This window comes from Numenius arquata, chromosome 3, assembly GCF_964106895.1.
Source record: "Numenius arquata chromosome 3, bNumArq3.hap1.1, whole genome shotgun sequence".
In the NCBI taxonomy this organism is placed as follows: Eukaryota; Metazoa; Chordata; class Aves; order Charadriiformes; family Scolopacidae; genus Numenius; species Numenius arquata.
The window spans coordinates 18,424,361-18,440,340 of NC_133578.1; the positions used below are offsets into that span (position 1 = coordinate 18,424,361).

General features: G+C 61.3%; 1 protein-coding gene across 1 annotated transcript in view; it reads left to right on the forward strand.

Moving 5' to 3' along the window:
* The first annotated feature begins 4,691 nt into the window (after positions 1–4,691).
* The window catches only part of ASIC4 (acid sensing ion channel subunit family member 4), a 62,631-nt gene continuing 51,342 nt past the window's right edge, over positions 4,692–15,980 (forward strand). The window contains exon 1 of the mRNA XM_074145175.1: positions 4,692–5,345. Coding sequence (XP_074001276.1) covers positions 4,692–5,345 — 654 coding nt within the window. The remainder of the gene's footprint in view (positions 5,346–15,980) is intronic.

The following is a 15,980-nucleotide window of genomic DNA, read 5'->3' on the forward strand; positions in this document are numbered from 1 at the left end:
TGGGAATGAACAAGGTGGGCAGGTTTCCAGCACCGTTAATCAGGGCTGCAAGAGCCGGGATTAATGTGCACTCCAAGGCTCTCCAGTCCCAGCTGTGATCCAGCCCTCTGCTCTCAGCCAGAGCCGCCTCCACGCGCTGAATTATCAGCCTGAGTAATTAAGTGGAGAGCTTTGTTTTAATGCAGACATCTGATGCCTTCGCACCGAGGAGCACAACAACTGTCGCAAGTGTTTATGCTCCGTGCAACACATCTGGCTCACAGGGAGAAAATCCATCTCTGCCGCTGTGCAAGATTAAAGGGAATGGTGGCCCGCGTGTGGAGAGAGGAGGGACAGATCATGGTGGGCAGGATTTGTCCCTGAGCATTGCCCCACCAACTCCTTGAACCCCGCCGGCAGGAAGCTGTGGCCCAGGGCTGCCCGGCAAAGTATGCATCCCCATCGCTCCTCAGCGCACAAGACAGTACAACACGTTGCAAGATGAGGGATAATTACAGTCTTGGAGATAAATGGAAATAGGGCAAAATAAAACATGGGTTTATCAACGGTAGATGGTGCCTGGCTCACCTGATACCTGCTGCTGATAAGGGAGATGGCTTTTGGGGGAGGAGGGATGCAGATCTCAAACCAGCCGCTGTGCCACGAAAGAAATTGTTGCTTTGCACAGATTAGGGGATTAGCACCAGCGCAACGAGCTGGAAAGAGGCTGTTGTGGGAAGGAGCCAGGCTGCAGGGAGAGAGGAGATAGCGGGAACGGGAGAGGTTGCTGCTGGGACTGCTGTGGACTCATTTAATAGCTTCCTCTGTCACCCCAAAAGTGGGAGGGGTGTGGGGGGACCTGCTGATGCCACAAACACACAGACCTTTTCTATCTGCTTGGCCCCCAAACCACTGGTGCTTTGCTCATCACACCCACTTGGGATGTCTGAATGGTGTCACGGATATTTAGTGCCTTTACAGGGAGCAGCTTGGCTGGCCAGGCACTGGGATGAGCTGTGCCTTTGCCAGCCCTTTCTCCACCAGCTTCCCCCAGCATCTCATGGCTCCCAGGGACCCCAGCACTTTGTGGGTGCTGGCAGCTGAAGGAGTCCCCCACTCGCTGCCCCGTGGCATGGCTGTCACCATGAGAGAGCTGCCATTGCTTCCGGCACCTCCAGCCCTGGCTCCTTGGCACCACCAGGACAGGGGAAGGGGCTCTCAGGGTAGAAGGGGACAGCAAGAGGGACTTGGTGAGGGGAAAGGAGGCTCCAGCTCAGACAGTGTAACTGCTGCCTCTGGTGCTCCCAGCGTGAGCATCAAAAGAACCCCGTCGGGAGAAACTGTTTTCAAGGAGAAACTCTCCAGGTGGTTTCCAGCAGAAAACACACTCTAGGCTGCTCCCCTGCTGAGAAAAATGTGTCGAAATTTGGCCTGGGACCTCTGACCCTGCGCTGATCTGGCCGAGGAGCAAATGCCGTTGTGGTTGAGCGAAGCCACCTTGCCGAGGCTCGTCCGGCTCCCCGCGGCGTCGCAAGCTGGGGCTGGCACAGCTCTGCTCCCCAGCAGGGACCAGGCGCTGGGAGATGCTGCTCCTGGGCATGGGGGCGCTTGAGGGCCTTTGGCAAAATCCAGTGACAGAAAGGGAGCTGGGGGGAGTTCGGACGAGCGGCACAAAACCAGCCGGCTGTCAGGCAGCCCGGGGTAATTTGAGATTGGGAAATTGGAGCTGAAGCAGCAGGAGCAGCGCAGGCACCTCCAGGGAAGCAGGCTGATTTATTGCCTGTATGAGCCGGAATTGCTGCCCATGCTGGGCAGAGAGGCAGGACCAGATCCCCTGCCTGGAGTCGCTCATGGCAGAAGATCAGAAATGCCATGCAAAGGAGACACATGGGAACAGCTTGAGACGTCCCAGCCAGTCGTGCCCGGCTGGGCATGACCGCTGCCCACGCTTGATGTCGCTTCCCAGCCAGAGGTCTGCAGGCAGAGAACATGGCAGGAGCAGAAGAGCCCTGAAGTTGCAGGACACGTGGAGGTGGTGGCCCTGAATGGGTGCGGTGGGGGCACAGGGCTGGCTATGGGCACTGCCCCATGGAGACAGGGCATGGGGCTGCATCCAGCTTGTTCAGATACAGCCCTGGTGCTCCTGGCACAGTCATCCCAGGAGCCACGTCACAGAGCGGGAGCTGCAACACGTTCACCTTGGGTGGGAGAAGAGAGGATGCCCCCACTGGCTCCGAGTACACCAGTGTCACAGGATGCCGCCATGTTCCCCCTGCGTCCCAGGGCTGCCCCACCACCTGCGCCTCCTCGGCTGCACCCAGCCAAGGCAGGGCATGGCGGTCCCTGCCAACTGGAATTAATTCCCTGAGATGCTATATCAAATGCTTTAATAAAAGCCTGATATATCACACCTCTTGTCTCCTCTCCATCGATTCATTTAGCAATTTTACCCAAAAAAGGCAATCAAGTCAGACTGGGCAGATTTATTCTGTGTGAGCTCTGAGCACATCTTTATTGCTCCCCGTTCCCCTGCCCTCGAGGTCCTCAGAAGCATTTTTCTCTTAATATTTGTTCTATTATTTTAGTAGGGATGAAGCTCAGTTGATGGGCAGTAATTGCCTGGACTGCCCTGCCTTCCCATGATGAAGATTGGTACCTTACCGGCGGCTGCCTCCCTCTACCCTGCTCTCCTGTCCTTTCTCGGCAACATTATTGACTAGGAAAGTTCATTAACAAGCCCCTTAATGACTGCAGCCGCACCAGTCCAGCCCACGATGCTAACCTCTCCCGTGGTTTCCCTTGGTGGCTGCTGGCAGGAGGAGATGTCGCAGGATGTTTTCTGCATGTTGGGAGCTGCGTGGGTGCCCGAGCCACTTCTAAAGCCGTGCTGACTCCCCTCGCCAGTGGATGCTGTCACTCCATGGGCTCTCTCTCATCCCCCCTGATTTTGGGGACCGACCTCTCTGAGCAGGCTGTGTTGGCCAGGCAGTGCAGGGGAGGTCTATGTCCCTCGTAGTGGAAAGTTTTTGGGGGATCCCAGGAGCATCCCGAGGCCACCTGCCCCCCCTGGCAGGGCTCCCCCCATGCCGGTGTTTGCTCTGCCGCCTGCCATCCCCGTCCCCGTGCCGGCAGCCTCGCAAGCCAGGCTGGCGCCGAGCCAAGCATGATGCCGGGATTAGGCACTGCCTCCTACAAATGAGCTGTTAATTATCATAATCTGGTAATTGAGAAAAATCTAATTACGCAAAGCTAATGGATTTAGAGCTGTGCTGGGGAGCACAGGCCAGGGGAGCGCAGCTGGGCAGGGCCAGCATCCCCAGCCCATGGCTGTAGCCACAGCAGGGCCTTGCAGTGCCTTTCGCTCCTCTCTGGGACCCCGCTGGGCACCTGGCCAGGTCTGAGCATCCACAGGAGAGAGCCCAGCCCTCTCTCCTCCCTCCAGCCCTGCTGGGCATGGGCATCACCTCCTCCCTGTGCTCAGGCATCCTTGCCTCTGGTTTCTCCATCTTCCTTCCCGGAAGGTTCCTGCACCCTGTGTGGGAAGCAGGGTGGGGGAATGCAGCCTCTTCTCCCAGCTTGGGTATCCTCCCTGATCCCAACCTGTCCTCCCCAGCCCCATGGACATGGCTCTGCTCTATCTCTGCTATGCTCCCACTGCCAGCGAAAAAGCTCTGCGGGATGTGCCCAGGTGGGTGTGTGTATGATGAGCCCAGGAGGGAAAGGCAGCATCTTTCACTAGACCAACTGAGATGGTTCAGAAAGGGAGATAAGCTTTTGGGCACACAGGTGCTTCTCAGTGCTCACAAGCTACTACGTTCCCCAGCTACGTCCCTGGCCTCATAAAAGGTATTGCCTCTTCCCATGCACCTTGAGGCCAAGGGATGCTGGGCTGTGCCGGCCCCAGCACCACACCAGAGCTCTCAGACTCAAGGTAGTGCCATGCTGGAGAGCTGGCAACATCCCTGTGGGGGCATGCAAGTGGTACCAGCACTCAGAGCTCCCCTGGGGTCTATGTCACTGCCCCCTGAATGCCCTGCCATCCCACATCCTCTCCCTGTGCTCGTGGGAGCCTGACCCCTTGCAGCTTTTGAGGAGCCTGGAGGAGGTGCTTGAGCCCAAGGGTGCAGGAGCTGTGACAAGAGTGACACTTGGCCAGCCCGATGTCTCAGAGCTGTGGTCCTGCAAGGCTGGTGCAGAGCTTGGGGTCTCCCCACATCCCCATGGCCAAAGAGCTGTTGCCCCCCAGGTAACACTTGCCCACATGCCTCTCCCAAACCTGGGTCCGGTGCAACCATGCTCAGGAAGATCCTACATTCCTTGGTAGTGGGATGTGAGGAGTTTGTCTGCCTCTCCCTCCCTGGGGAGGTCACGCTAAGTGCACTGAAATGATGGAAGCGAGCAGGACTCCAGCTAATTGCCCGCACCCCCGGGGGACGGGCAGTGAGAGTGCCCCCAGCTTTCCAGGATGTTTCAGCCTCTGGCTCCGGTTCCTGCAGGATGTGGCGATCGCTAAGTACATCTGTGGTCTTGGCACTCAGTGAGCTCCCCACTCGGGGCAGGGTGCGGGCAGAGCCACGTTTCCCCGGTCCCGCCCCGGCACTGGCGCACGCCGCTTGCCGCACAGCCCAGCCTGGCCACCACCCGTCACTGTGCCGGCCACCGGCTCTCAAACCCCCACCAGTGCCCTGGGAGAGGCAGAACCAGGCAGCAGCATGTGGCTGGAGGAAGCCCGGAGGCTCCCCCCACGTCCCTGGGGTCCCCCCCAACCCTCGGCAGCCCTTGCCATGGAGGGTTGTCCCTCTGGGCACCTGGCACCCGATGCCCCAGACCCGCAGCGGCGCCCGTGCAGCCTGGAGGAGTTTGCCAGCCGCTCCACTCTCCACGGCATCCAGCACATCTTCCAGCACCAGCACTACACTGCCCGCAACCTGCTGTGGCTGCTGGCCTTCCTGGGCTCACTGGCCCTCCTCATACATGCCTACACCAAGTGCATGGGCTTGTACTTCCAGTACCCCCACAGCACCCAGCTGGAGGAGGAGGTGGCGCGCAACAAGACCTTCCCCGCCGTCACGTTCTGCAACCTCAACCCTGCCCGCTTCTCACGGCTCTCTGGCCACGACCTGTACTGGGCAGGAGAGATGCTGGGTCTTCTGGATGGGGCTGGCCGGCCCCTGGTGCCGGAGAGCATGGAGAGAAGCAGGCTGGAGGCTCTGCTGGGGACACCAGCCCTGAGAGAGGAGGAGAGGAGCCGTCCCTTCGACCTGGAGGAGTTTTATGGGCGCGTGGGTCATCAGCTGGACCTGGGCGAAATGCTCGTCCGCTGCACATTTGGCAATGAGGAGTGCAATGGCAGCGACTTCCAGGTGGTGAGTGCCCGATGGTGGGGACATGCTGGGGGGCAGGGAGGGCTGTGCCAGCACCCACGGCACGGGGCACTGCTGGGGTGCTGACAAGGGGATCCTACCCTCCATGGCTGTGGATTGGGGAAGGGGAAAGCTGCCAGGGGTGAGTTTTGTAGGCTGTGAGGCTGCTTGTTTTGACGTGGGGTTTGTCGGGGCTGGGGCAGAGCCCTGTGCAGAGCTGGGTGTGCAGGGCTGGGCTGGGCATGCTCCGGCAGGGCTTATGCCATGAAGCCAGGCTGAGAGGTGCAGGGAAAGGATGGGTTGGGGGATCCCAGCCCTGGGACTCGCCCAGCCTGGCTCAGCTCCAGCAGAGGCAGGCTGAGACCTGCAGCCTTCCTCCAGCCTGACTGGGAAGCCTGTCTCCTTACCCCTCCTGTGGGCTCTGGAGGAGAGCAGGGCTCCAGAGGGCTTGTGGAGGGAGGAAAAGCAAACCCCTTCCTGGAAGGCTTTGGAAGAGAACAAAGCGTACACTGTCCTAGCAGAGCAAGGGCCAGAGGATGGGCTGCACGCAGGCAGTAGGGTAAGGGAGCAGAGGGAGGCACAATCCTGCCCTCCCAGCCAGCACAGGGACATGTCTGTGGGTGCCAGCATGGGGTTGTGGCTGAGCTCTAGTGTTATCAGAGCCAGAAGAATTACAAAAGCTCATGGAAGTCCCAGTGATGGATGCCCCACAGGCACCCTTGCTTCAGATGCTCGGCACAGGTTTACGGGATCCCAGCTTGGCCAAGGGCAAGCTGCAGCCCCGGCGCAGGTGTCCAGGGAGCCACCCATGCCCCACTGGGGTGGGGAGAGCCAACACACCGGGGCAGGGGCCAGCAGGGCTGTGCAAGGACAGTGCCCCACGCCAGGAGCCAGCACCCCAGCCCTGCCGTGCTCCTGGCTAGAGGGCAGCCAGGGGGGCTGCCTACCCCTGCCTGCAGCCTCCCTGGGGCTCCGAGCGGGTACCCACTGCCGTCGTGCTGGGCTCTCCCGGCTGGTAGCCGCTGCTGGCTGGCAGATGCAGAGCTGCGAGTTGGGAGGATCCCTAATTTAGCGTGACGGCTCCGCTCATCGCACTAATGAGAACAAAGCGGGGCTGCGGCGCAGGGCACTGTGACCAGGTGTCAGGCAGCTGGTGGGAGGTGCGCCGGGAGAGCACCGCTGGCAATGGGGGACCTGCAGCCACCTGTGCGGGCTAACTCATGCAGGGCCGTGGCCACTGCCACAGCCAGGCTCCTGCCACCCTCCAGCGCCTCCCCACTGGCCACAGAGACCCCAGTGCCCAGCCAGGTGCTACAGAGCTTGGGTGCATGTCACCTTGCTGCACCGGAGCCAGGAGGGTATCCTGCTGGGATGCAGCAGGGCAGAGGCAATGCCCAGGGCTGCAGGCAGGGCAAAAATGATGGCCAAGAGGGCAAAAGGGAGCCACCTCCTCCCTTCTCTCCTCTGCTCCCTAGTCAACAGCTGAGGATTACAGGACTGTAAACAAGGGGATCAATGGTGCTGATGGGAACATTTCCTGGTAATAGCTCCGGCCTGTAAAACACAGGGAAGGGGGAGGAAGGGGAGGCTCTGCTCTCACAGCGGTTAACCCTTCCCGCCCACAGCCACACGCTGGCTTCTTGGTGGCAAGTGCTTGGGCTCAGGCTCAGGCTCCCTGGGGCCAGGCTGGGTGCCCCAGGCCAGGCAAGGGCTGGGTGCTGCTGTTCCCCAGGGACAGGAGTGCCCACGGCACTAATTGCAGCTCTGGGGACCTAGGTGACCAGCTGCAGGCCAGACTGTTGTGCCTTGGCTTTGGCAGGCACTCTGAGCTGCTGGGCACACAGCAAGGTCAGCATCTGCTCAGTGGTGGGATGCCAAGCCAACAATGATGGAGGAGGTGTCCTGATCTCTGTGGCTGTGGGACGACTGGTCTGTGCTGCCCGGAGATTGCTGTGAAGAGACAAGTGTCATCCCATGGAATAGCTGCCAGCACTGATGGTAAATGTTAATGCCATCATAGAACGATGCTCATCTCTGGCCCATGGTGCATTTGAAGACAGGGGCTGCTGTGGGCAGATGGAGGGGTAGGAGCCATCACTGCAGCATCCCCTGGCTCCTGAGCAGGGCAGAGCATGTTGCCAGCCCTTCTTGGCAGCCAGGGCTTACAGGGCTTCAGGCAGGTGAAGATGCTTCTTTCTGCTGGTTGTAAGCGAGGGCACCAGGCAGGCAGAGAAGCATTTCCTTCACCTTTCTCGCACACCTCCCAGGACACCTCTACAGGGATCCCAGCCCTGCCTGTTCTTGTCACTACTACCCCCCGGGAGGAATGAATCCCCGAGCAGGCTCCAGGCTTGGGCACCAGCCCTGCCCTGAGCTCACCCCCCTGCCCATGCCATGGCTGTCTGTTTCACTGGTCACCTCCATGAAGAGGCAGCCCTGAGCGCATCACAGCCCCAGCACACACAGCTGGCCGTCCCATCACCCTGGCATCAATGCCGACCCATACATGTGCCCTGCACGCACCCCTGCCTCGATGAGACTCCTTGTCACCGGTGCCACTCCAAGGCACTGCCCTGCACACAGAGTCACACTGCTGCATGTCACATGCTGTCCCTACAGCCTGAGCAGGACAGTGGGCAGTGAGTGCCTGGCACTGAAGCCGATGCCTGCATCCCTCAGTGGGCACGGCTTGGTCACGGTGCCCTCCACCTGCCCTGCTCCGGGCTGGCAGGTAAATGGCAGCCTATTTTTATCTGCTCCCCCACGGGGCAGCTGTTCCTTCCATTCGGATGAGCAGAGGTACCTCCATTTCCCATCCTGCTGGGGAGCAGGGTTAATCTCCCTGAAATTCACCTTCCCCATTTCCCAGAGCCGCCCTCCCCGGGGCTGGGCAGCAGGGGATCACAGACTAATCCTCCCAAAATGAGTCAGGCTGCAGCGGGCTCTCGGTGGCACAACGCAGAGACTCTGGAGAGCATCACCTGCTGCTGGGGAAGGCCATCTCCCCCCTCCAGGCTGGCAGGGTTTGCCTCCTGCCCGGGGTTCAGCTGGGCTGGATGGGGCTGGGCTGGCTGCAGACGATGGATAGGGTGCTGGGCTGAAGCAGGGACGAGCCACAGGCTTTGCTTGGTCCTGTGGGGCTGGGGACACAGGACTTGGAGGATGAGCCAGGCGGCGTTGAACAGTATCAGTGCAATGTGTAGACGGCAGCACAGGTAACGGGGCTGCAGCCGAAACACCCCCGGTGGGCGCCGTCTCGTGTAATTATACCTCTTTCCAGTGGGGATCCTGGCCGGCACAGTCCAAGGGGCTGGCGTGGCAGCCGCGGCCACGCGCTGAGTGATGGTGTGTGTAATCGCAGGGCTGGCGGGTAATAGCAGCCTTGGAGTCCATCAATAACCCCGCTCCCTGATGGATGCCGCCCTCCCCTCTCCTGGCACAGCCACCGATTAGTTACAGCAATGCTTGCCGCTCTCCCCACCGTGCCGGCACCGGTGGCACCGGGGCTTTTGGCAGGACCAGGAGGTGGCTGTGCAGGTCATCCAGGCACCCTCACCTTCACGGATATTTTAATGTTCTATTAATAGTTTTACCCCCTTATATTATTGATCCAAATTTACAGCCAGAGCTGCCAGCCTAACAACAGGCTTTCTCAGGAATCAATCTGGGATCTGGCACAGGAGACTGGTGGCAGAGAGGAGGGTGGAGGAGAGAGTTGGCCAGGCTGGGGGCACAGCACAGGGCTGGCTATGGGGGACAGCATGGTGTGGGTCTCCCCAGCTACCCTACTCACCTCCTGCCTCTGCTGAGCTGTCTCAGGATGATGCTCTCAGTGCTTTTCCTCTATGAACGTTGAGCCCAGGCCCTTCCTTCCCAGCTGGCAGGTGCCAGCAGGCCCTGGGCAGCTGATGGGGATGGCACTGCTATCTCTGCCGCCCAGCCGCCGCCTGGCTGCTCGCACCCGGCTGCCTGCGGGAGCATCTGTGCTCCAGCTCACCTCTGTGAATTATTTAAAGTTTCCCCGGGTGCCGTGGGAAAAAGATAACGTTGGAACCAGGGATGGATGGGAAGCTGGGGATGCAGGGCTGCGACTGCCTGTGCTCGGGGTCTGTGCCACCCCCAGCCAGACTGGCATTGGGGATGGGGCTGACACCTCTGGAGGAGCCAGCGTGGGGCTGCAACCCTGCAGCTGGCCAGGGAGACATGCCTGACATAGGAGAGGAGTGTGGTGACCCCCCCACAAAGACCCAGGACTGTCCCCAAGGGTGAGGGCAGGCAGGTCACACTGGCAGGCAGGGAGCCGAGGCAAGCAGAGGTGGCAGGACCAGGCAAGGTGCCCCCGGTGCGGGGGTGGCACAGTGGCAAGGGAGGGCGTGCAGGTGGGGGAGCCCCGGGCCCTCTCGACGCTGATTGCGGATCCGCCTGGCAGGGGACGCGGAACCTGCCGAAATAGCGGATTTAATTATCTCCGCGGAGCAGCGGGAAACCAGAAGTGGGGAGGGGATGGAGGGTACAGGGGGCTGGGGCATCTCGGAGCAGGGAGAGGCAGAGAGGGCTTGATCTAGCAGTGCTTCGCCCCCCACAGCCTCCAGCCCCACGGCAGCCACCCATGGCAAGACCTCCTCCTCTCACTTCCCCTCCAGGAGAGGCACAGCCCCATGCTGCGGATCAGGCCCCCCAGTCAAGGTCCCCATGCAGGGGAACCCCCTCGGTCGTGCAGCCCCCTCCCCATCCCCTGCTCAGTATGCCGCACGCGCCCTCTGGGCACTGGGCAGGAACTCTTCATTTCACACATCGTTTCCTGCTGCTGCTGCAGAGCCACCCACAGTCCCTGTCCCCTCTTGACTGCCCCCCATCCCACCGCCTCAGTGCCAGCCCCTCAGCTGGCCCTGGGACTGCTCGGTGCACACTGCTGCCCATGTGTCCTTGGCACTGCCTGTGGCCATCACACCCTGTCCCCTGGGCACCGTCCCTTTGTCACCACCTGCCATCCCCTTACGCTCAGCACTAATCCCTGCCACCATGCCCCATCCCCTCCGTTCTGTCCCCTTATCACTGCCTGCCATCCCTGTCCCCTTGGCTCCTCCAGTGCCCCCCTACCCCTTTGGCCCCTCTTCTTGCCAAGGGATGCTCCCCACTGCCAGCTCAGCCAAACGGGCCCTGCTTGCCCTACTCTGAGCCCCAGCTGGGGAAAGCCCTGCTCTTCTGAGAGATGGGCCCTGGCATCCCAGCAAGCCTGGGGTGCTCCTCATTGCCCCGGCTGCTGCAGCACAGAGGGGTACCCAGTCCTGGGGGTCCGCAGGGCTGGGAGAGTTAACAGGCAGGGGCAGCTTGCCTGCCTCACCAGGCAGGAGGGGCTGGGAGGTGAGGGAGCAGCAGGAGCAACCAGGAGTGATCAATACCATGTGCTGGAGCTGCGCACAAATCGCGGCTCGGAGCCATAAATCTCCCTCCCGTCACAGGCGATGAGGATGAGAGGGGAGCTTATCTCCTGGCTGCGGCGCTGCCAGCCGCTCCTCCCACACGCCGCCAGCCGCACGACGCCATGGGACGCTGCAGCCTCATGCCTTGCCAGCCACCCCACAGCCTCCCCAGGGTCGGTGGTGGGTCGGTGGTGGGTCAGTGGTGGGCAGGCTGGTGGCTCTCAGGCACAGGTATGGCTGGGCTGCATTCATGGGGAGCACCCAGGCTGGTGGCCGCAGTGATGGGCTGGCTCCAGGCGAGACATCCCGACCCAGCCAAAGCCACCCTGGCTCTCCGGCTGCTCCTGCCAGTTGCCTGGGATGAATCATCCAGGGGGAGTGAGTCACCTGCTGGCCCCCCCGGCCCCAGCCACCTTGGCGGCAGCGTTTGGCAGCATCTGCTGCTCTTCCTCACCCACCCCTCAGCGCAGCAGTGGGGCTATCGCTGCTCGGCTTTCTGCAAGGGAAGAGCAGCGTGGGGGGATGTCTAAGGGCTTGAGGAGGGACAGACAGCACTGGGGGCTTGGAAAGGTCCTCAAGAGCAACTCCAGTGCTCTGCATGTCCCTTCCCAAGCCAGATGGCGGCTGACCACTGTCCGAGCACCAAACACTCTGGGCAGGCTTGGACCAAGGGTGTGATGGCCACAGGCAGTGCCAAGGGCACGTGTCCATCCAACCCAAGGAAATCCAGCTCAGCCAGTTCCGGAAAGCACCAGCATCTGGAGCAGCAGGCAGGCAGGCTCTGCATGCAGCCCCATCCCATGGCCCTGGCCAGCCTCCTGTTGCCCTGGTACAGCATGGCTGGGCGCTCACTGGAGCTGAGGTGAGTCCAGGGCTACTCTGTCTGTATCCAGCTCACCACCAGCTCTGTGCCCACAGGCTGCTGCCCAGGGCATCCCCCAGCTGAGCCAGCCAAGGTCCCAGTCCACAGAGAAGGGCACACACACTGCTGCTTGCACCATTGCATGTGAGCCCAGGGGTCCTGCCAGGCAAAGCCCAGCCCGGAGCAGGCAACTCTGGGCAGTGCTACCCTGGCCAGGGGAGGACCAGGACCCATTACTGGCCACTGCCCAGACCCAAGCAGGAGGCAATCCTGGCTGCCAGGGGCTGGCAGATGCTGCCATCATGCCTAAGAGCCTGGGCTGGTGTGGGTGACATGTCACTAGCCCAGTGTGGCATCAGGCATGAGAAGGCAGGGGTGGATGCTGGGACTCTGTGCCTCCCCAGAATCTCCCAGCCAAGCCTGCTCAGGAGCAAAGGGCTGTGCAGCCAGCAGCTGAGCCGGGATTGATTTATTGATCCAGCATCCATAGGGGCGGGAGCTGGGAGGGGCTCAGGCTTTGATCAGCCTCCCACAGATGAGACAGACATCAAAGCCTGGCATGTGGGCAGCGGTGGCCTCTCCCCAGGACAGCAGGGAAACCCGATTGCTGTCCTGCTGGGCACAGCCTGGGCTGGGGGCCTGGCTGCCCATGGGGAGCTGGGGCTGGGCTTGGGCAGCCTGAACTGGCACCCCCAGCCTTTCTGGAGGCACTCTTTCTGGGGAGCTGAAAGGGCTGGCAGGGCCAGGGCATCCCTGGATAAAGCTTATTCCCAGGGAGGCAGGGGGTGCCACGAGGATGGGCAACCATGCTCTCTCTCTGTGCTGCTGGCACTGGGACATCCACCATCCCCAGAAGAAGAGGCAGATCAGGCTGCAGCTGCAACCCAGGGGACCACGAGCAGCAGCGTGGGCCCAGTGGCCATGCTCAGCTCTGCCCCAAAGATGGAGGAGCAGGAGAGGTGAAGGGAGCGGGGCAGATGTTGGTGCAGCTGCTAAGCAGGGGTGACAGGTGGGATAAACGAGCCCAGGCTCTCCAGGGGCCAGTAAATTAGAATCAATAGGAAGCAGGAATAATTTATTTGTTTGATATCGCCTGTTAATTAACTGGGCTGATGTGTGTGATGGGGAGCGGCAGGAACGCCTCCACCTGCTCAGCTGGTGCTTCTCTGTGGGGGCTGGGAATGGCGTGGGAGAGTCCCATCCCCACCAGTGTGGCATCTGTCCCCTCTCTCAGCAGTGGGGCAGACAAGGACGGTGTGTGAGATGTCCCCACAGCAGCCTGACCACCTACGACAGGGCATGAGGTGGGGAAGGGGTGTGCGTGGGATGCTGCATGGCGGGGGAGCCAGCGGTGCGCATGGTCCCCTGGCTCAGCATCTCCTCCCTGCCCTGGGAGGCTGCGGGGAGCAGGGCCTTGGGGCTGCGGGCACTGCCAGACCTCAGCTCCTGCACCTCCCCGGCTGCTGCGGCACCGGTGTGGGACACGTGCCCATTCTGCCAGCCGAGTGGGCCTCCAACTGATGCCACCTCTGTGGGCTGCCTCCACCACCTCTCACATCTGCTCGGTCCCTAGAGCAGCTGGTGGCCACCCTGGCAGGGCGGCTGGCTGGGCGCTTGCCCACGTGTTGCCCACACTCCCGGCACGCGTCTTTGGCCCTACCTTGGCCATGTCCTGCTGGGCTCGCACATGTCCTTGGCAGCTCTGGCAGGAATGGCTGTGAGCACAGCTGGCGGGAGATGTGTCCCGAGGCAGCGGCACCCTCGCCGGGGTGCGGGCACAGAGCCACCCCCAGGCCCCCGCTGGCAGGGTGCTGGGCTGCCCCTGCTCCATAGCCCTGCCTCGGCCCCCCAGCCCGAGGCAGCACCATCACCTCTCTCTGTTTTTTTTTAAAAGAATAACATTTCTGCTAAATACTTTAATCAGATTAGTAGCAGTGTGTCTGCAGTGCTGTTAAATCAATGCTCCCCAACACATCTCGGCGGCTAGAAATCAATTACTGTTTAAGCCGTGCCTTGGTCCCTGGCCTGCGATCAATATGGGAGATGTATTACTCTCCCGGAGTCTTTCCCACTAAAAACCTTTCATTTGTATAACAGGAGCTCAGCCAAAGTGCCGGTGCCCTCCCCTCCTGCCTGCTCCCCGGGGACCAGGCAACCCCATCCCAGCCCCACACTGGGATTAGCTTGGTTTGGGAGCTATGTGCCAGACAGGATAGGACAGTATCTGCTCCATGGGGGGATGTGCAAAGCTGTGTCAGCACAAAGGGGTCCCCCACATGCTGGGGTGGCAGGTTAGAGACCCACAGGCAAGGGTGCCTGGAGCCCCTGGGGCTGCCTGGCCCCTGCTCCAGCGTGACCAGATGCCATGCCTGCCCTGATGCCCCCTGCCCTGGCTCCTGCCCATCACTACATCCCTGACCAAGGCACCACCAGACCCAGGCACCCCTCATGGAGGTGCTCTGCTCCCCGTCGTCCCCCTGCCCCAGAGCTTTGCCCCTCTGCAGCCCCCTCTCCCCACAGGGCTTTTTCCCCCCTCCTCCATCTTTGTCCCATAATTTGGAGAGTGAGCTCCATTACTCATGATAAGGATCTTTAATTAGCTGTGAATATTAATGACTTACTCTGTAATTAATCATGCTTTGCATGCTGGGGAGGGGGTAGCTCCCACCATCACCATGGCTAAGCATGGGTGGGGAGAATTCTACTGGCGGTGGGGGCAGCCCCCGGGTCTCACCCCATCCTGGGTGAGATGCAGGGTGGTGGGGAGGTTGCACAGGGTGCTGAGCAGAGACCCTGCATGTAGGGCAGGGCACTGCTAGCCTGTCCTACTGCTTTGGGATCATCACCCCTATCTGCTCCATGTGACGATGGGGAGAAACTGGCCCTCCATAAACACAGTGGCAGTCTGCCAGGCCAGGGGTCCAGCCTCCTATCCCTAGGCTGGGGCTGAGGGGTGCTGCGAGGCACAGTGGGGTGCTGCTCTACCCCTGCTCCCTGCTCCAGTCCTGCTTCAGGAGTTGGGGGCAGCCTGGGCTGTGCTGGAATCATATCCCCCCCATACCCAGCTCCTGGGAGTGCCTGGAGAGGGATGAACAGTAGTTTTCAAGGCATCACGTCCTCTTCTGCCCCCTGCAATGGGCTCCAGCAGGCTCCAGGCCGGATCCTGCCTGGGGTCTGCTGGGCCAAAGCACCTGTGTGACCCCAGTCGCACATCACCTCTCAGCTCCTGCTGGCAGGGAACTTGCATTATCCCAAATCCTCGCTGGTCGCCCTAAATGTAACTTTCACCTTCCCTGCACTGAGGGGAAACTGAGGCACCAGGGACAGCAGTTGCAGGGAGACCCCCCACGCTGGTGCCACATGCCTGTCCCCATCCTGGCACGATGGGGACATGCCAGGGCTGGGTGACCCAGCTGCCCAGGGGTGGGTGGTGAGCAAAGGCACCCACCACCCTCCTGAGTCCCCTGCCTGCCTGCGCCAAGCACTCCCGCGAGGGCAGAGTTTGCTTAAACAGAGACAGATTTAACTATTTCCATTACAGCTAAATGATGAGCCCCATAAACTTTATGGCTTCGTGCGCGCAAGAGCAGCTCTAATGGCCTTCGCCATCTGGAGGAGACGGCTCCATGGGGGACCTGCTGCCCGCCCGCCCGCCGCCAGGACCCCTGTGCCGAACCGGCACTTTCCCGGCACCAGTAGTGGCACGGGGTTGCCAGCACCTGCGGGTGGCACGATGCTGCCGGCTCCCTGTGCAGGGCCAGCTGTATTTGAGCTCCTGCCATGGAGCAGATGAGCTGGACATGAAGATGGCCTGGCTAATGCTAGTGCTGAGGTGGGGTCCGCAGCCCTGTCTACACCCCACACAGTAGTGGGGTGATGGAAGGGCACCCCTGGGTGCCTCTTCCTCCCATCCTCTGCCCCACCGCTCTTTAGGGGCAGGCTGGGGGTAGGTGCTTGCTTTGGTCCTGCCCGCATCTCCAAATGCCATGGCCTCCATCATGCTCCTGGCCACTTCTCCTCCGGAGAGGAGCTACAGGATCCGTCCCTTGTGGGATCAGGCAGGCCACCCGGCGAGGCCATGCTCTGCACGCCTGACCGCCCCTGAATAGCTGCCTGCTGGCTGCTGATTGTGGAGGGGACGTGGAGGGGGGGAGGGGGGGGGCGTGGGGCGCCGGCACCAATTAGCCCCTACAAAGGCTTGTTGGCCATATCGCTGGGATCCATGCAGGGATGCTGCTGGGCTGGCGGCCCAGGCACAGCCCTCTCCTCTGGAGGGGTGGAGGGACGGACGGGTGCAGGTGAGGACACACAAACCATCACCTCCACACTGCTAACCCCTGCTTTTTTGTAATT